The 22,436-nt window shown below is 40.0% G+C and overlaps 2 protein-coding genes across 3 annotated transcripts in view; one reads left to right on the top strand and one right to left on the bottom strand.

Moving 5' to 3' along the window:
* The window catches only part of LOC124291078, a 72,446-nt gene extending 68,354 nt beyond the window's left edge, over nt 1-4,092 (top strand). The window contains exons 2-3 of one of the 2 annotated variants that reach the window (XM_046727987.1): nt 2,943-3,092; nt 3,752-4,092. In XM_046727987.1, the coding sequence (XP_046583943.1) occupies nt 2,943-3,092; nt 3,752-3,909 (308 nt within the window). In that variant the 3' untranslated portion in view covers nt 3,910-4,092. The remainder of the gene's footprint in view (nt 1-2,942; nt 3,093-3,751) is intronic. The other variant, XM_046727986.1, reaches the window with a different exon arrangement.
* Nucleotides 4,093-7,759: 3,667 nt separating this feature from the next.
* Nucleotides 7,760-21,224, bottom strand: LOC124291074 (sodium-dependent glucose transporter 1-like). The gene is made up of 4 exons (XM_046727981.1): nt 21,212-21,224; nt 13,033-13,114; nt 10,973-11,258; nt 7,760-10,091 (listed from the first exon to the last, which is right to left on the bottom strand). The coding sequence occupies exons 2-4, from the start codon at nt 13,093-13,095 to the stop codon at nt 9,148-9,150; spliced, it is 1,293 nt and encodes a 430-aa protein (XP_046583937.1). The 5' UTR covers nt 13,096-13,114; nt 21,212-21,224; the 3' UTR covers nt 7,760-9,147.
* Nucleotides 21,225-22,436: the final 1,212 nt, after the last annotated feature.

The following is a 22,436-nucleotide window of genomic DNA, read 5'->3' as shown; positions in this document are numbered from 1 at the left end:
AAATGTATCAGTGGCCTTGAGATATGTCTCTTGTAAACATAAAGCTGATGGTTTCAAATCTTGGACTAAAAGTTGTAAATCATTAAAATTATTCCTTATTCCTCTACAGTTCCATTGAATTATATTTTGAGAACTCATGGAGGTTCAGTAGGAGATCTGGATGAGTTCAGTACCATCATATTAGGATATCGGTCATTTAGGATGTGCTATTGGAGAAAGCTCCCGTCCTTTCTTCTTTGGAGAATGGCTCTTGGAGTGGGTCCTCACATGGGCTGACACTTCCATGTCATCTAAAAGATCAAACCTATTTAGAATGGGCACAGGGTCTTTTTGTCCATTAGGTACGCGATCAGATCAGACTGCTTTTTAGAATACTCGACATTTGCATTTTTCTTTTTCACAACTTGTGTAGATGTCTGAGTTTCTGATGATTTCAGTGTTTTTTTGTGAGGAGGATTGACTAGGTGTAGGAGAAGTCAGATCATAAACGCACATAGGTTTCTGTGCATACATCCATGTCAGGTCAGTCTGACATTCAATGGACATCATGGACGGTTTCAATACTTCGGCGTATGTTGATTTACCTCTCATGGAAGCGTTGCCAGAAGTTGAAGTTGAAGCAGCCAATTTCTTTGCTTCTGGAAACTGATATTCTTCTCCGTTTTGATAAGCTGAGCAGACATTTCAAATTGCCAAACCGGACATTCTTTTGAGGATGCCATGTACGGACCAGAACAATTCACACATTTTGGTTCAGATGAACATATAGTAGAGTCATGATCGTCGCCACCAAAACGATAACAAGCAGCACGATTTTTACATGTGTTCTGTCCATGCTCTGTCCATGCTTTAAACCTCTGGCAATTAAAGCACCGGAGAGGATTAGGGACATATAGGTCAATTTTCATTGAAAAACATCCGACTTTAATAGATTGGGCAGCTTTGGAATATCAAAAGTCAGTAAATAGGTATTGGAAGGTGAACAGACACCATCTTTCTTAAAGGTGAAACACTTTGCCGAAACTACACCCTGCATTCGTAACTGACTTACGATGTCATCAGTGGAGAGATCAGCAAGACTTCTGTCACTGTCACGAATAATACCTTTGCTAAAGTTCAGTGTTTTGTGTGGATAGCATTTGACAGGAACATTCGTACAGGATTTTGCTTCCATAAGATTAGCAGCTTGATCCATCTTCTTACATTCTATTAGAAGTGAACCAGATCTAGTTTTAGTCACATTTTTAACGGTTCCAGCAATACCTTGGATAGCTTTTTCCAACAGAAAAGGAGAACAAGAAGTCAATTTTTCTCACTATATTCTGCAATAATGAAGCGGGGCCAAGTTTCACGTTCAGAATAACACAATCTCGTAATCGTGTCTTCCTCATCATCAGAGTCATCTACATGATAACGTTTTTGTTTTTTTGGATTTTGGTTAGACATGATAGTATATTTGTTTTTCACCCTCCTGGCTCCCCACCCACCATGGAGTGTCAACCAGGACGATGCCTAATGCCAGTGGGCCTCCAACTGGCGGCACCAAGGATACCAAGAGGGTACACTCAAGCAGTAGCATTACAGAGAATGTACCACCAGATTGGCCCACGAGCCATCGCCTTCTGGGCATAAAATCTAGGCAGTTTAGAAATCTAAAACTCTTGAAATCAAGTTCAGCTTGATACACAAACTGGGCCAAGACCTAAAATGAAAGAACAATTCTGAACTATATATTTGGACATACAAAATTATACTCAGGGCTTGGCATGACCAGCCGATTGATTGAACCGGGCCCATTCAGGGCCGAAGTGGTGTGTTGGGCAAAGGAACACTGTTCCTGGAACCAGTGCCCTCAACCACCAGACTCCCTTCCTCCACCGACACAGGGGCGCAGCCCACGGCGGGTTGGTGGACCAAATATACCACCGGGTCCACAACGGGGGGTTGAAGAGCGCTTAGCATTACCCAGCACCCACCACGAGGAGGTGGCTCTTCACGGGTGCCTAATATGAAGGAATGTTATTGAAACAATATGAAGGAATGTTATACATATAGTATGAAGGATGGTTATACATGCAATATAAAGGAAAGTTATACATGCAATATGAAGGAATGATATGCATGCAATGTGAAGGAAAGCTATACATACAATATGAAGGAAGATTATACACACAATATGAAGGAATGGTATACATACAATATGAAGAAATGGTATACATACAATATGAAGGAATGGTATACAAACAATATGAAGGGAGAGTATACATACAATATGAAGGAAAGTTATGCATACAATATAAAGGAAAATTACACATACACTATGAAGAAATGCTATTAACTCAATATGAACAAATGTTATTCATATAATATAAAAGAAAGATAAAATACAATATAAAGGAATGTTATCCATACAATATAAAGGAATGTTATACATACAATGTGAAGGAAAGGTAATGAATACAATATGACGGAATGTTATAATGCAATATGAAGGAATGTTATGCTTACAATATGACGGAATGTTATACATACACTATAAAGGAATATTTTTCATACAATATAAAGGAATGTCTTAAAGCAAAATGAAGGAATGCTATACATGCAATATGAAGGAATCTCATCAATACAGTGTGAAGGAATGCTATACATTCAATATATAAGAAAGTTATAAGTACAATATAAAGGGATGTTATAATGCAACATGAAGGAAAGTTGTACCTGCAATATAGAGGAATGTTACACATAGAATGCGAAGGAAAGTTATACATACAATACAAGAACTGTACATGTTATACACGCACTCGCAAGCACGCACATCCGTCCATCCATCCATCAATCCGTGCGTGCCTGCCTGCCTGCATGAATGCATGCGTGCATATCTGATTATCTGATGCCTCTGATACCTCTGACAGATACTATTTTCACACTTCGTTTCCTTCCAGGCTGGTTACGCGCGACCCAGTTTTTTGAGACAGTCGGGTTGATCGCCATTGCCGCAGCGGCTGTCCTTCTGTTCCTGTCAATCTTCGTGCAGGCGCTCAAGGACAAGAAGATCATCACAATCATCAACGCCTTAGCCTGCTTCGGTGCCTGTACGTGTTTATATTTCAAAACCTACTTGATCCTCACAAACATATTTATTCAATTCTTAAGTGGAGTGATTCTAAAGATTAGTTACTTCGCACGACATAATGCGAGTGAGATCGGCTTGTTGCCTTTGGCGACGGAATCCGTTGTGCTGAGTTGCGCCCCTTGCAGTAACGGATACCTGTGCCTGTAGGTTCGACTCATAGTTGGCATTGATTTTGTTGTAACACCACATCCGTGGGGTTCACCAAAGTGGTGAACGCTTAAAGTCTGCCTGACTGCGAGCATTTCTTTCCCCAAACCTGGTCACGCCGTCATGTAACTGAAATACTGTTCAAACCAGCCTAGTTAACATTATCTTGGGTATCAGGATATGAAGGGTTATGGGCAAATATACACCCATGGAGTGAGTACTAATAAAAAAGCTGATGCTTGAAGGCTGTAGAGTCACACCGACTTAAACGATGTATCGAGTTAAGAGAGTATCACTGTGCATGCAGTTGTTTCTCTTCAACATAAAGATACAAGAATGTACAGTCCACCACGGAGTTGAAGTCGACACAACCGCCAAATGTCTAGAAAGAATACGCAGACACGAAACTGTTACTTCGAGACAACCGTAAGTTCGACATAAAGGTGTTTCATTATATTTGTTTATTTCCAGGTGGAACAATCATCATCGGCGCGATCATCTACGGCAGTCAGGATCGCCCGGTAGCCTACCTCAGCTGGGCTTTCGCGCTGTGCATTGTTGGGGCAATAATGGAGGGCGTGGCAGGCGCATTAATCATATTGGGAACGTTCGCTGCCAGAAGACCATAAATGATAAGACGGAGAAGTTTAATAGTTATATGTCAAAATGATAGAGACGAACCTTTCATGCTTTGTGTTACAGGATATTTGAATAAAACAACATGTGACTGGGAATACGTCTTCTAACGCGACTTGACAACAACACTGATCATCCATTAACTCTAATATCGTGTCTTCTTTAAAATTTACAGTTGACTAGGAGTCATGGCAGTTATAGATATAGCATGTTTCATGTAGGCATTTACCGGGTAAGAGCCTGCCCGAGCACAACATTGTATTTGTAGCAGTAGTAGTAGTAGTATAAGTAGTGGTGGTGGTGAAGTAGTAGTAGTAGTAGTAGTAGTAGTAGTAGTGGTGCTGGTGGTGGTTGTGGTGGTGGTGGTGGTGGTGGTAGAAGTTATTTTTAGCTTGCACCAATGAACTGTCTAATCAGGCTAATTTGTTAATATCCATAATATTCCCAATTGAAAAAATAAAACCCATTTGAAACTTGGGGTTGTGGTGTTAAATCCTACACATAAGAACTGCACGAAAGACGAATTTAATGATATTCGGGTAGAATAGACCTCCAGTATCCCGTCATTATGACTTTAAGGAGCAACTGGTTACCAGCAGGGGACATGGCAGTGTTCACACACTGGCAAACTGCTCCACCCCCAACCTCAGCAAACCCCTCCAACACCGATCTGGAAAAATCACTAATTTTTTGTCTACAATAATTCAAGCAGATTCAGCCCCGAAATGTTCTCAATACAAGAATTGGCGCACTTCAAACTGTAGCCCAAAACATGAGGCATTGCATTTTCACTTCCTGTGTGAGATTGAGTTTGGTGCGGACCCCTACTTGATTTGATTTTCACGCGAAAGAAGCAATGGTGCGGACTGAAGAAGGGCCCATGAATATGGTTTCTTACTGAACGCCGAAAAAACCCACATAACATGTGGAAGGATTTAATATCAGGATATGAACACTGGAACTACTTCAAACAATAAGAAAGTAAGCATCATATATAAAGTATCTTGTATATAAATTACTTTCTAATTACTCACCAACTTCACCAATCAAACTGATACTTCAAACAAGAACGACAAATCTATTTCTGTGTATTTCCAAAAATTATAAACCTATATACAGAGGCGCTCGCATATTGTTACAATCTATAAAAAATTTAAATCTAAATTAACCTACCTTTTTAACAACAACAACTACTACTACTACTACTAGTAGTAGTAGTAGTACTACTACTACTAGTAGTAGAAGTACTACTGCTACTACTTACTACTACTACTACGACGATGACTAATGACGATAAGCATAATAATTTTTGGAATACATATTCTAATGTAATTATTCTCAGCTGATCATGTTATATTCATGTGTATATATTAAGATGATAATAATCGGAATAATGGGGTGGTGTGACATGCGTCATAAACATAAGACAGATGAAACACAATCCCATTATTCCGAACTCTGATATTTCATTTTATCCTCATAAATGCTAAATTAATGAACATTTTCGTATAGAAGGTAGAAGGTTTATTGAGGGGAAAATGAATTACTCTTAAAAATCATATTTGGTAGGCAATCTGTTATCAATATAATACATAAATCTGACTCGGATAAGAAAAACATCAAGACACACTAAGGACACGGGCAGTGGAACTTCAAGACCTATATGATCTCTTTCTGAATCCTCAGAACCAAAATGGTATTTCGTGACGTCAACAAAACATCAGTTTTAGTCCTAGCATGGCTTGTGAAAAGATATGACTCTTGAATTGTCTCGAGATATTTATAAGTTCAGGGGATGATTACATTTGTTTTTCATTTACTATATATGTAGCTTTTATTTATCATTTATTGGGGAATCAATATGTTAGATTAACCAGATATTGTTTATCCGTTTGCCCATCAAAACAACTACCTGTATACCTGAGCCCTAAACAATAGCTGTGGAATTAATATCGTTTTATCCTTGTTATCTTACATATATAGATGCATAAAGTAGAGAAGAAGTCTGGAGAGGTGTATTGAACATATAAAATCAATTTTAGGATTATAGATCTAGCTTTCATGAAACTTAAGTTGTCTTAAACTGCGGAATTCTTGAAGAACCCTGTAAATGATGCATTGTACAAATTGTTTGTCCAGTTGTCTACACTTAGATGTCACCCGACTCCAATGTCACTCGGGAGCTATTGTCGCTCTAGTGATGTTGTTCACTGCTAAATTCTTAGGGCAATGCAGCATGTTATCTGTATAGGTTCTGATGCCATCAAAACACGAGTTAGTTTGTGTGGAGGCATCAGCAGTAGATTTGACAGTGCTGTATGTGTGATCACACACAATACCACCAGACATGTATAAAATGTATGATTACATACAATGTCGGAATGCGCACGTAAAATCTACAAATCATCATCGTTTCATTCTCAGCAAGGCTGTCCCGTGTGAATCCAGGCTTGATTTGAAACTCAGGCGACAGAAACTTTCGAAACAACTGTTCAGTGTTACAGCTCTCTCCCATCTCCGTGGGTGGCCCTGTCGTCTAAGGCCCCGAAAGTCCTTGTTCAGTGTTGTATCCTTTCGGCACGCCCCAACCCCATGGTCGTTGGTCGAATGTGATCCGAGTTCCAGTCTCTGATTTGGTTTAAGGTTTCCATGCATGTTACTAGTACCTTAGTGTTTAAGCACATCACACTTTGCAACTAGCCTTAGCCCTGTTAACACAGCAACACGTATGGGGCACGCCATAGATTATGAATAGTTTAACTTAAAGAGGTATTGTTCTGAAAACAGGAATCTAAGTTGTTCAGATTAACATTTTAATGTTTGAATAAAATTCATGCAATGCAAACGAATAAATAATCAGTAAATGGGTTATGTATAACATTTATTATAAGTGCATGCATTTAAGTGTATACATCTGCAGGTTTTATGAAAGTGGCAAATGTTGATTACAGGTGTCAGTGGGTACGAGAGATACGTTTTGTTAAGTAAATGCAACAAAACCCTTTCCACATTCATAAGAAATTTCTGCTTAACACAGAGTCGATTGTACAGCTGTGATCATTTCACGTTTTAATTAATATATGATATATGACGATTTATCACTGTACATTAACAATTTTATTTTATATGGTTTATATTTATCTACTGTAAAAACTTGCCATGATTTGCTTTTTATTTCTATCAAATGCTGCAGGGTTATTTGTTTTCTGCCCTGCGATAAACGCCGAAAATAAATGAGTCCTCACCCCTCCCAGCATTGCGTTGTCTTGATTGCTGGTCACACAACGTTAAGCTGACATACCGTGACGTAAGTGTAATAGTGGTTTTAAGTAGCGTCAAGTGCACCTACCTAAGACAAAGGAGGTAACTGACTCTGAAAATCCGGTTACCATCCTTGCCCGGAAAGTTATATTTGGCTGGACGTACGAATCTGTGAATAGTCCACACAAACATCACCTAATGAAACTGACATTCAGTTCGTACACAACGAACAGATTTCGTTTAATTGCAGGATTTGTAAAATGTGTACAGCCAACTGGGCTTTTATAGATATTTTCCAAATCGTTTCATTTATTTAATCAAATTGTGCAAGTGGGTTTTCGCACTTTGCATGGCAAAACCCGTTACATTACAACATGCATCTTGCTTATCGATCGGATTGTCATGACGCGAGTTTGCTTGAACCAAATGCAAGTGATATAAAAGCTGTAATCTGATTGGTCAGTAGGAGGGACATAGAATGGACACACTGTGGAATAGCCACACCAATCGAGCAACGAAATTCCAGCCTTTGTCTCGGGAAGAAGCTATAGCTGACAAAATAAATGACATAACAAAAGGCGATTGTTCTCCTGAACAGATTTATATCAACAGAAACGTGCATACAGTAATCATACAACATGGGTATGACATCACTCATCACAGATATATCAACACACAACAAACTAACATAACTGTTAAATATAACATAATGGCCAGTTCCATCAACAAATTGCAAAGTTAACTCATTTGAAAAGTAATGTTGCTGAAACGAGTAAACTGTAAATATTTCATGATAACACACAGACACAAAATAGAAACTGTGGGCCACTATATATAATGTCATCCACATTTTGGACCATGTGACCGATTTTGATTACCATACATTTATCAATTCTAGACCTTATTGTTTAGTAACCTCAGCGAAAGAGGTGTCTAGAAGAGCTGGATTTTTCTGCACCCCAAAAGGAATGTGTGTGATGCTGATCATCATTAACATTATTATTACTTTTGAGAGGCCTCGGGCATAGACGACATAGCTTCAACAGGGTAACCCAGGTGACATTGTGACACTCTCCATTACCTTGACCAAGCTAGAGTCTTACTGTACAGAGATGAAAACGACTGTCCCTTCTGGTGTTTGAAGGGTCAGTTTGGATTATGCACCTAGAAACTGTTTAAAAAAGTGGAAAATAAATTTCATAATCATAAGAAATGTATCTCTCTCAAGAACCCTATAAGAAATGTCTGCTTAAAGCTGAGTCCATTGAACGACTCGACTAGACTAGGGGTTTAAACTTTAATAGTAATAGTGATGACACCAGGCCTTTGTGGAGTAGGTGATCGTATCCTGTCTCATCGGTGGCTTTCGTTACAAACACATGCAAAGACAAGTCAATTGTTCATCTGATAAAACACGGACATATGGTGCTCAAATTAGGTAATTGCATTTAGTGAGAAAGTGAGTGAGTTTAGTTTTACGCAGCTTTTAGCAATATTCCAGCAATATCACGGAGTGGAACCCCGAAATGGGCTTCACACATTGTACCCATGTGTTGAATCGAATCACTAGGCTACCCCGCCGCCCCTTATGAGAAAGAGGTTGGACCCGTCATGCAGTTCAGTTTGTCAGTATGCGGGACAGGGTACTGCAAGAATTAAAAATGTCACTTGTAGTAAACATTGTCAGACATTGACGTGAATGAAACATGGCATTTGTCCACTTCAGTGTAACATGACTGTGACAATAAAGTCTTTTAAGTAGGTTTTTGTAGCTCCTGAAATGTCATCGAACATATCATGTAATCTCTTACTTATTTTACACGTGTATACTGTATCAATGGAAATCATAAAATCAATACATACATACATCACGACGTATATACCACAGGGGAAATTCCCGATGTACAAAGTTCATGTCACGAGTCCAGTTAAATTTTCATACTTCTATCACAGAACATGTCATAAGGATACTAGCTTTTGCTGAGTCCCCGAGAACAGACGACCAAAAACAGGAATGTCACTATTTCATAAGCAACTGTCCCACTTATGAAATACATAAGGACCTTTGGGGTGTAAGCAACAAAACACTGCCCTGTAATGAAGGGCACGATTATCTCCCCTACTCCACTGGCAACTAAACATGCAGTGATTATCCCCCCTGTTAACTGGACGTAGTTGGCGCTCCATGCGAGGACCATGGGAAGGTAAGGGGAGGTAAATATTCCTAGGGCCGCTGTTCCCATCCACAGTCCTACTTCATACTTATCGCCCAGCCCTATCAACACTCCACATGCAATCACCAATCCTACGAAATTAAGACATATGAGAACGAAATTTGAAAGACAGCCTGAAAAACATAGATTGATTAGTCTTCCAAGCAGGAAACATCCCCAGAAAACAGACGTCATTATTGCCATGTGCGATTTTGAAAAGTGAAGGCCGATGGTGACGCCGTAAGGGGTCAAGAGGTCACCGTACGCCAACATAATGCCGAATACGGGAATGTGGAACAGAAACAAGAGAGCGAAAAATATGTAATGTCGTGTGGAATAACTTCCTCTTTCAGTATGTTGAAACTCTTCGTAGGTTATCAGCGGTTCAGACCACCTCTTCCGGTGATAGTGCGCAAACGCAAAAACCGGTGGTATACTTAATATCCCTATGCAAACGTATGCATATTGTACATGTGATTCGGTATTGCATTGAGACTGGTCTCCTTCTATGCAGACAAGTGGCTGACTGGTATGGTTGTTGATTTCGATTGAGAACATATCCCCCGCGGACGGTCCGTTAGCGAGAAAGGGCGTGGCTATGAAGGGTGCCAAGAACGAACCAATTCCCGCCCCCAGGGTCACGAACTGGAAGGGAGCTCCCTTTTCACCTGGCCATAGCTGGTTCGAGATGGACATTGCCGCTGGAAAGACAAAAAGGTTTGGTACATTTGCATCTTAACAGTCACGACCATCCGACGTGTGAAATGAAAAAAGGTTCTTCGACTATAGACACTTTAGAACTGATGTCGGATTATTGACCTTTACAAATATTTAGTGTTACGTTAATTCTTTGTCTTTTACCCAGGTATTTCTTAAATTCGATACAATCAAAAGAGCAGCAGAAACCAACTTCTGTTGTTTTAATACCAGATTGCTTTCGGATTGCTTTCATATGTGAGTGAGCGAGTGAGTGAGTGAGTTTGCTTTTACGCCGCACTCAGCAATATTCCAGCTATATGGAGGCGATCTGTAAAATAAACAAGTCTTGTCCAGACAATCCAGTGATAAACAGCATAATAAATCTACACTAATGGGATACGATGACATGGATCAACCAAGTCAACGAACCTGACCACCTTACGACAAGCATGGGTTACTGAAGATCAATTCTAACCCGGATCTTCACGGGTTGCTTTCATAGGTATTAATTAACCTCTATAACAGGATCTCAGGGTTCTACCTTTTAACTCCATTTCCCTTGCCTCCATACATTCTCTTGGGTTTACACCATACAAAACAAACCCATAAAAGACTATTTTACCAGGTGATGCAGTTGGGGACATGCTTTCCTTTACGCAAACACTTTCAGTCATGGATAATTTTAATTTTCAACGCGATTTGCCCTGGATAATCGAAGGTGGTTTGTCTCTGGCGTTAATGGTACATATTTCCTCAAACATTGTTTTATCGTGTATGAAATATATTTTCTTATATTCAAGTTCTCACAAATAAAGCTTAATTGTTTTCATTGAAGGAAACCTGATGCTGAACAACGTAAGTAAGATATTGTAAGATCTCTTACCGTAGTCCACCAGTCCTTTGGCCACACCCATGATAAAGAACATTATGGCAAGATAGTAAAACACGGTGCCCCATGGAAGGGCAAAGTTCACCATACAGCCAAGCAGGAGTGATCCCGTCATGACAAGTCTGGTACTCAAACACCGCTCAAGGCCGAAAGCCAGCAGAATTCCGACTATAAAGCCAGCTCCTTGGAGAAAGAATATGTAGGTCATCTGGGTCCAGGTCGCGTGGACAAACTGTTGCAAGTCCAGGAGAGTCGGGCCAATGATGCCATTCACAAACCCCTGGAACAAAAAGAATTGTCTGGTTTGGACTGGTCGTGAGCTGGATGTTTCACCACTTTAGGCAGTAATTCAGTTATAACACGGCCACCTTTACGTCAATAATGTAAACGTGAAAACATTGAGTTGGGCTTATGGACAGCCTCGGATAGATGATCTACAGAATATTAAGCCAAGTTTTGTTCTTTTTTTGTGTGTTTTGTATAAGAAACCATGACGCAAAGAAACATCAGAATGTACAACATATAACCATTAATTTACTGAATAGATAAAAAATAACCACGCAATTTAATGTAGTTTTAACACATCCCAATGGGATATAATTAACGTACTTACCCTCACCCCTAACAAACCATTTACTTATATAAGGGGTGTGATTAGCATACTTACTCTCACCTCTAACAAACCACCTACTTCTATAAGGGATATAATATTAACGTACTTACTCTCACCCCTAACAAACCACCTACTTCTATAAGGGACATAATATTAACGTACTTACTCTCATCCCTAACAAACCACCTGCTTCTATAAGGGATATAATATTAACGTACTTACTCTCACCCCTAACAAACCACCTACTTCTATAAGGCATATAATATTAACGTACTTACTCTCATCCCTAACAAACAACCTACTTCTATAAGGAATATAATATTAACGTACTTACCCTCACCCCTAACAAACCACCTACTTATATAAAGGGTGTGATTAACATACTTACTCTCACCCCTAACAAACCACCTACTTCTATAAGGGATATAATATTAACGAACTTACTCCCACACCTAACAAACCACCTACTTCTATAAGGGACATAATATTAACATACTTACTCTCATCCCTAACAAACCACCTACTTCTATAAGGGATATAATATTAACGTACTTACTCTCACCCCTAACAAACCACCTACTTCTATAAGGCATATAATTATAACGTACTTACTCTCATCCCTAACAAACCACCTACTTCTATAAGGGATATAATATTAACGTACTTACTCTCACCCCTAACAAACCACCTACTTCTATAAGGGGTATAATATATAATATTAACGTACTTCTACTTAATATTAACGAACTTACTCACACCCTAACAAACCACCTACTTCTATAAGGAATATAATATTAACGTACTTAACAAACCACCTACTTCTACGTACTTACTCTCCTAACAAACAACCTACTTCTATAAGGGATATAATATTAACGTACTTACTCTCACCCCTAACAAACCACCTACTTCTATAAGGGATATAATATTAACGTACTCTCACTCACTTCTATACCTACTTCTATAAGGATATAATATTAACGTACTTACTCTCACCCCTAACAAACCACCTACTTCTATAAGGGATATAATATTAACGTACTTACTCTCACCCCTAACAAACCACCTACTTCTATAGGGATATAATATTAACGTACTTACTCTCATCCCTAACAAACCACCTACTTCTATAAGGGATATAATATTAACGTACTTACTCTCACCCCTAACAAACCACCTAGACGTGTAGTTAACGTACTTTCACACATATCCAACACCGACTGTCTCCGTGGAACGGCTTCCGCAGGCGCGCGCGCACGCACGCAAGCGAACGCGCACACATATACACAAGCTCACCTCAACATACACACGTCTCGCATACAAAAGCATACAGACACGTGTGCAAACACACACACACAAAAAAATTACAAAAATTAAATACACACACAAAAAAACACAAACAACGTATAAGTAGCTTTCTTAGGGGATGTGATATACGTACCACCAGGTGAAACGCCCAGAACAACCATATCGTCTCAAAGATGCGGGTCTTCCGGTCTTCCATCTTGAGACTGAGACTGTATCTAGATGATGAGAAGGAAGATGTGCATCAAATGCAAAATTACGTTCAATCGAAATACATTTAAACTCATCGATCTCTACTTTAATACCTAGAACATAACAAAAATAACCCCAAAACACGTTATATCGTAAAAACATACTGACTGTTATACACAGTTGCCAAACCGGAGTGCAAGTACAAGTTCACAAGAGAAAGTACAATCACAAACTAGCAGGTTCATAAACTAGATATTGTCGCATGAATAAAACCTTTAGTGAAAGTGGGCGCACATTACCCGAAATTAGATGAGTGGCGCTCAGCGTCTGTGACAGATGCTTGGATCGTTACCGATCAACAATTACCGATACATGTGCTCGGTTGGGGCTGCTGTTGTAAATAGTTTGGGCCTGATAGTCACTGTATTATGATAACCATGACATTTTGGCTAGCAAGATAGGCCAAGACATTCTCTTTCTGCAATGACAAAGCTACGTGTAGGTGTAGCTGAAGCTGAATCAATATTTCTATAATTATATTTTAGAATTAAATTTGCATTGCCATGAAACTGAATCGATTGAACCACATCAACTGAATATAATCTGTTACAATGCATAATCAAATATGAATTCTTCAAAAGAATGATATTATGATTCGACATATGATATTTAACTACATCACGTAGAGGTTTAATGGCTTCACAAGTATGTGAGAATTTAAGTGCAAATTCCTAGGTCGGTCGGTCTGTGGGTCGGTGGGTGGAGGTGGGACGGACCAAGAGTATATTTATAGGTCACACGTAACATACAATGTGTAGATATTATGGGTGTAAATACATTAGGCTTTTGAGACACAATATGAAATAAAATATTTGTGAATATAATGTCTATGACTTGTCTTCCAGGGGCAAACAATTTATTGAGGACTATTTTCAATTTCAAACCGACATTGTCAATATAATGTCTATGAATTATTTTCAAGTGGCAAATAATTTATGGAAGACTATTTTCAATATCAAACCGACATTGTCAATATAATGTCTATGAATTGTCTTCAAGGGAGAAATAATTTATTAAGGACTATTTTCAATATCAAACAGATATTGTCCATATAATGTCTATGAATTGTCTTCAAGGGGGATATAATTTATGGAAGACTATTTTCAATATCAAACCGATATTGTCAATATAATGTCTATGAATTGTCTTCAAGGGGGAAATAATTTATTGAGGACAATTTTCAATATCAAACCGATATTGTCAATATAATGTCTATGAATTGTCTTCAAGGGGAAAATAATTTATTGAAGACTATTTTCAATATCAAACCGATACAGATATTTTGACCTTTAACATTAGCGCAAACGAATGTCCGGCCTTGATTATCCCAAAATTCATTGTGGGACAGTTCTGAAATTTATACGAATGGATTACTGAAAACCAGTAACGACAACAGGTGTTGTGCAGATAACACCCGCCATTTGCCAAATGTGCCCAACACAGTAAATATTTATATATCGACGCCGTACAGTATAACTCCTGTCATACGATGGCGTCCCGTAAACAATCCAGACAAATAAAAACATTGAATTACGACCGCTGTGAAGAAGCATGGACTTCGAGACTCCAAAGTATATAGTTTCAGACAAACGTTTGGGAAATAACTTTATTTTACGACACAGTGGGGGTCAATATTCATGCCTCGATCCAACATTTATTTTGTAGTTGACACAGCAAGAATAAATATGCTCCTGAATTGATGTTAAAACTAAAATAAAAATTCATTTCACTAGCAGAAACATCGATCCGTTGAATTAAATATAAAACGTCAATGAAAAAGGCTACCAAGTCTTGATTATCTTCAGAATGAAGTTCCTTTTGGTATAAAGGGGAAAACAGCTGTAAAATAGTGCGATCCCTCAGTTACCCAATAACCTGTCCAATACGGCAACTTTGTCATACCGCACAAAATGTTCAGCAATTACGAAACTATACACATGTCGGTCACAAGAGGCAACCACGTGGAATGGCCATGGGTTCGTACTTCCTGTTCCGAAAGCATATATCGTTGTTTACAATATAGATCACTTGGTTGCCTTGCCCCGATTATTTACATATAGCCAGCTTGTCTCACAGTCATGAACCACATTATTTACCCTCCCGCCCAGTCCTGTCTGTAATACAGCATGAAGCAAATAAAAGGTCCCTCGGGTTTCAGAATCTCCGATCTCTCTGGGGCTACATTTGAATTTAAATAGAAAATAAAAATGTAATGTTTTCAGAGAATACGCGTTAGTCTATCACATACCGGTAGCTGGAATAATGCTGGAGGTAAAGAAAATCAAATTAAAACAGTTGTCATACCCTGTGTGCTACACCACAAATAGCTGTGTAAACCAGTCCATAAATGGCCTTCATAATGGAGTAATCGAGTGAGTTTAGTTTTACGCCGCACTCAGCAATATTCAAGCTATATGACAGCGGTCTATAAATAATCGAGTCTGGACCAGACAATCCAATGATCAACAGTATGAGCATCCATCTACGCTATTGGGATACGATGACATGTGTCAACCAAGTCAGCGAACCTCTGTTGATTTCAAGTGACGGCTGATGATACATTGTTTTCGTTATAACCTCCCTTTAAAGCCTTTATAATCACAAAAGTGGTAAAAGCGGTAGACTTTTGGCAGAGTTGCGTCTTTGGCATAACAGCGAGTGAATACTGCTTAACGCCGCATCAGCAAAGTTGCTGCTGTTCACGGTGATGAGCACAACAGAACGCTGTGGTCGTGAGATGACATCTCAGTTCGCCCGCCTTATGATGCTAGGTTTGTCGGCACCATATCCGCGTCCAAGGGTTTCAGTACACGTTACATCCTCTGTGAGGTGAGGTGAAATTGGGTTTAACGTCGTGCTTGAGAATATTTCGCTCATATGACGACGTGCATGCGTGTGTATGTGTATGTGCGGCTGCTTGTACTAGCCCAGACTGAAGCTGGTTTTATGGTGCTAGCCCACTGAGATACCATGCCGCAGTGAAGCATGAATACCGCACTCAGACACATTATACTGACTCCGAGCCGACCAGTCCTTGTTGTACCCATTAATGCTAGGCAGGGACCAACAAGTACCATATTTTAACGTCTTTTGGTATGACGCGGTCGGGGATCGAACCCGCGATCTTCCGCTCTCCGGGCGGACGCTCTAACCACTACACCGTGGAGGCGGTCCAGTTACATCCTCTAACACCTGTGAAGATCCGGGATAGAATTGATCTTCAGTGACCAATGCTTGTCGTAAGAGGCGACTAACGGGATCGGTGGTCAGGCACGCTGACTTGGTTGACACATGTCATCGTATCCCAGTTGCGCAGATCGATGCTCATGGTGTTGATCACTGGACTGTCTGGTCCAGACTCGATTATTTACAGACAGCCGCAATAGGGCTGGAACATTGCTGAGTGCGGCGTTTAACAACAAGCCAACCAACCAACCAACATGTTCTCACATTAAGCTGTCACGCCGTAATATAACTGGAATGCTGTTCAAGGCGACCCCAGTTCACTTACTCTCGGCCTGGGCTCTGTTTGATTATACCTGGTCCCTCAACATGGACAGGTGTGATTCATGTTGGTTATTGAGACACATCCATTTGAAGATACAGGAAATTGTATCCTTTAGCATGACATGTATTTCATAACCCGAGTGCACAGAGAAGACAGTGCACGGGGAACATATTACTCGTGCAACACGTGGGGAAGATTTTCCCAGTGTCCTAACAGCCAATTCTCGAATAGCAGATGTTTTCGTACGTTCCAGCCAATACATACATAATGCGGACATGATCAGCTGCAGGAGGTGGTCCGTCAGCCAGAATCAATGTGTGCGACAAACATGTGACATTTTACAGTGCAATACATCTTCTAGCAGAAAGGTTTCGAGTAAAATGGCTGCTTTCAATGAGAGTTTGTGAATATTGGACGATTGGAGACAAACTTGTCAAGCTTATTCCCTATGACCACCAAATACTGTGGCTGACGATTATTGATTTAGAACAAGATTGAATTGATGTGAGGTAGTATGGTGGTTAAAGCGTTGGATCGTCACTGCGAAGGCCCGGGTTCGATTCCCCACAATCTTACAATGTGTGAAATAAAACCCTGGTATGCCTCACATTGACATTGCTGGAATACAATTAAAAACGACGTAACACATTACTCACGATAATGTTGATTAACACTCTCTATCATTGTCTTGGAAATCGAGAATCTTTTTGGAACATTGGTCTTATGTTGGGAATCGAACTGGGGTTGAGCGCTTGATATTCCAGTAATACGCTACAGCTTGTCAACTAAACATGAGAAGATGGCCAGAAATGATGCCTCGGACGTATGCCACGTTTGTGAAACGTAACCAATGAAACCGGAATCTGCGTGTAGACTCTTGGCACGTCTAAAGAACGCAACTCAACATAGCCACATGAGGGTAGTGTGAGAGGTAGTTGTTAAAACGTCTCACCAGGCGCAAGGCCAGTTTTCCACATGAATACAATTGACACATTACTCGTGGCTCGGTTTTTGCGAGTAAGCAAACGTGCATGAACATCGTCACGAAGTATGCACAGAATAAAAACAGTTAAAATCCTAAACACAGGTGGCGTAACAATTGATAACAATTATTAGTGTCGAGTGATACAGATCACTGTCATGTGTTTTTGTGTCAATAGTTTTTGCTTGTTTATTACATACCAATAAATTACTTCACACTATTCATACTTTGTGAAAATGAAAACAGTTACATATCATGTGACAAGTACGTTTCAGTAGTAAAGTGTTCTGCTCACCAGCTAGGTGCATCAACCATTGTATCCCAGATCTGATGGCCGCCCTTTCATTCCTGACACCACAGTTCCATAACTATCAAATGATTAAAGTTTGTATTAGAAGTAAATAGATTTCTCTTCCATATGATTTAAACAAAACAGGCTGACAACAACTGACACAAAACAGGGCAACTGACACATAACGCCCTCTGAAACATATGGTGCAGCAGCGGCTTACCGTGATTTACCTGATATACATCCCGGGTTTCCAGGAACCGAGGTGAGTGAATAGTGAGTAGGTGTATCAACCATTGTATCCCAGATCTGGTGGCCGGCCTTTCATTCTTGACACCACAGTTCCATAACTATCAAATGATTCAACTTTGTATTAGAAGTAAATAGATGAGTGAGTGACCTGATATACATCCCGTGAGTGAGTGAGTGAGTGAGTGAGTGCGTGAGTGCGTGCGTGCGTGCGTGAGTGAATGAGTGAGTGAGGTTTTACACCGCACTCAGCAATATTCCAGCTATATGGGGGCGGAGGTAGTTAAGGATTGGGGGATAAGAGTGTGTGATCATGCTATCAACTATTGATGTGTTCTTTCGTATTTAAGATGACGTCATAGTCATATAGGTATAGAAGAGCACACTGCGGCTGAGTGGTCTATAGTGAGCGATTCCCAACATGGGTACCATGTGCGAAGCCCATTTCTAGTGTTCCCCGCCGTGATATTACTTTAATATTGCTAAATGCGGAGTAAAACCTTCCTCACTCACTCACTCGTTCACTCAGTCAAGTCATACAAAACTCAACTGTTTGCAAAATGAAACTTTGAAACGAATGCCAATCCAACTTATAGGAATGTCCTCAAGACAATGTGTAATGGCTCACATGAAACTACAATTTCAGAAACAACTTTAGATCTGATATTGAAACAAACTTCTCGAATCCCGACTACCTCTGGTTTTAAGTACACAATATGTAGAGTTATTGTAATTAAAAACGAATAGCATAAAATACCCATTGGCCCTCATTTTGCCACATCAGCAATGTACTGTATTCGCTCTTCAATGCACCAGCAGTTACTTTGTCATCATTCATTCATTCATTAATCATCCCTTGTTTAAATGACTGAGCTGAAAACATACATCATACATATTTGTTATGTATTGCTTTTAAATCATGAAAATAGCCTACAACAGTCACTTCTATATTTAATGTAAGATTAATTAATTGAAACGAGTTTTGAATGTGAATTTTGGAAATATTTAAATAGATATGGTTGTAAGTTGCTAGTTCTTCTTCTATATATATTCTGTGATTAACCTTGTGGTCTCGCGCGGCTTGAAACAGAGTGTGTAGTCTGTAATCTACATTTGTATTAACGTGTCCTATTTGTAGTATACAACTCATGACACTAAACTATATATCACGTTCTCTGTACTCCAGCAATCTCACGACGGTCCATCGCTCTAGGCTACCCTAGCATTATTGTGACGAACCTTCATCTATTTGGGAGTAATTACCCGGGGCTCGAACCAAAGACTTTTTGGTCTCCGGTGAGTGAGTGAGTTTGGGTTTACGCTGCTTTTAGCAATATTCCAGCAATATCACGGCGGGGACACCAGAAATGGGCTTCACACATTGTGTCCATGTGAGGAATCGAACCCGGGTCTTCGGCGTGGCGAGCGAACGCTATAACCACTAGGCTACCCCACCGCCCCTATATTTTCTCTGGGCTGACATTCTATTCACTAGACCAGGACGCTGTGGATTAGAGCGGGGTTGGACTGTCTCACTTCCTCACTGTTACCTTCCTGATTGTTTGGCGGCGTTGATAAAATAGAGACGCAACTCAGGGTTACATCCCTTAGTCGTGTCAGGATCTGTAGATCGCCGCTTACAAATCACCGGCCTTCTACCAAATGTGGCATCTATAGCGAGCTTTACCACGCCATGTGTCTATAGCCAGCATAAGTTTGCTATCGTTAGCCTAGTGGTTAAAGTGTTCATAGTTACTCAGAAAAGTAATTTCTGAACGCATATGTTGAGGACCAGGGTAATAAAAAATCATTCGCTCAATCATGCAACACGTCAAACTAATATTGGAGGCAATACGGTAAACCATTATAAAAGCCTTCTCACCTTCCGTGTACACCATGTGCACATCTCCCTGTAGCATTGATCAAGGTGTCAACATTGACCGTTTTATCATTGATCTAAAACTCGAAAGCCACAAGCCGTGACATCCTTTATCGACACCACATTCAGTCAAAGCGACAAACATTAAGCGTAGAACGCCAAGATCCGGTGTCTGGTTGCTGGAATGGTTAGTTAACGTACGTATTGCGGATTTTAAGTAACCACTTCCGGCTACTCTATGACGTCATTCATAGAATCTAGGCATCAAATATGGTTAATCAACATTGTTGTAATTAGTGTTGATCGCGTAATTTAAAACCTGCATGTTTATCTAGGAAAGCCTTACCCACCCACATAGACCCATCACACCACGTGACGCACAAGTTGCACGTGAAATGTCAACTCTGCGCACCTCGGTCTTTGGTGACTCGGGTTTTTAAACCACGGGTAACTATACAATTTCCCGGATCTGGTAACTTATCTACCTACATAAATATTACTTGTCCATGTTGAGGGGCCAGTAAGGACCAAACATAGCCCCGGTGAAGTGTGAGTGAACAGTATTTCACATGTTAGCTGAATGTGGGCGGAAAGTGCTGGACCTCTTCGTTCTAACCGAACTTGGCCCCTTGCCCGCAACAGGTTCACTTTATGCCATGTTTCTAATAAAACTACGCCGGTGTTCCTCGTAAACAAATAGCAAACATCTGCGACAGACTCACAACCTCAAGTGGACGATCATGTATCCCTATAATCCTTGGTCAAACACAGCACGGTCAATATCTAACACATATTGCCGTACTATGAATTACAGATAATATACATTTCTTTAGAATTTTCGATATGTGCAAACTTACATAACAGGACATATTTCACACTACAAATACCTTCAATTAATTAACAAGCAGCCGTACATTTCTGGTATTTCTAAGTGAAATAAGACATCGAGTTGACAGATTGCCGAGCACGGACTACAGAAAACCAGGAAGACAATAACAAACGTATCACCTCGCCCAAAACAACGATCCGTGTAACACAACTACCAGAGATATCAACGAATATAATTTTAAATTGACATAATATTTGGCAAAAGATAAATTTTATATATCCACAGGGACATAATTTTAAATATTCGTGAATAGTTTAACAAACTGACCCGCAGCTGTCCCTCCCTGTTACGTCAGTCTCCAGATTTACAATAGAGAGGCATGTGCCTATGAGTAATACAAGCCGTCAAGATAAGAGTGTATCCCCTCGTGATGCGTGATCAAGTTCGGGGACATTAAACATTGATAAGAAGTAAATGTGAACTTACTTAAATCAAATGAAATATTTTATCGAAAAATAAGAGCGGGGATGTGTGATAGGCTAGCGATTAAAACGTCACAGAAAAGTGAGCGAGTGGGTTGGGTTTTTTTGTAAACCACGGCGTGTTAGGTTAATGTGAGAGGTTGACCAGAAGTGAGTGAGTGAGTGACTTTAGTTTTTACGCCGCTTTTAGAAATATCCTAGCAATATCACGGCGGGGGACACCAAAAATCGGCCTCACTCATTGTACCCATGTGGGGAATCGAACCCGGATCTTCGGCGTGACGATCGAACGCTTTAACCACAAGGCTACCCCACCGCCCCTGACCCGAAGTGATGCAGGTCTCGGGCTTTTGAGTTTGGTGGACCCACGGGTCTGGTGCTGGTAAACGGGGTCATGCATGTAAATCCCTGGCACGTCTTGTGGGGCGGAACTCAGCACAGACCGGCGATGCCAGCATTACAGGCATGAGTGAATGAGTGAGTTAATATTTAACGTCACATCGGCAATAGTTCAACCATATCGTGACGAGAACATATTTGACGATGACATGGAATACGTGTAGAATATAAAACCTGTCGTCAAAGGACAGTAAAACAACTGGACTATCACTGTTAGAATTAAAACTAACATGTATAATAATAGCACTATTTGAACAATACAATATGAAAACAGGCTATGGATCGTCAACAACTGAAGGTAGATCACCATACTAGGGTATGGTACTGACTGTACTAGTACTTACAGTACTTGTGTTAATGAATGGGTACAATATGTGAAGCCCATTTCTGGTGTCCCCCGCCGTGTTATTGCTGGAATATTGCTAATAGCGGCGTAAAACTAAACTCACTCACTCACTTTTGTTAATGAATTGACAATAGTTAGCTCATCATGGAATGGGCTCACGCGAATCACTATTTACAACGTCAGTCCTTAAATATTCACAGACCTCACCCAGATGAACACAACCAAGTTGACTGTAGTCAACTACATTGTTCCAACAGACATTATGAAGCCACCAGCTGTGATCATCAGAGCGTGTTTTAAATGAAGAAAACCTTCTGATTGCCAA

This window comes from Haliotis rubra, unplaced genomic scaffold (assembly GCF_003918875.1).
Source record: "Haliotis rubra isolate DU_JTF1 unplaced genomic scaffold, ASM391887v1 Scf480, whole genome shotgun sequence".
NCBI classification, from domain to species: Eukaryota; Metazoa; Mollusca; class Gastropoda; order Lepetellida; family Haliotidae; genus Haliotis; species Haliotis rubra.
The sequence above is the reverse complement of the archived record's forward strand: the minus strand, read 5'-3'. Positions and strand labels throughout refer to the sequence as shown.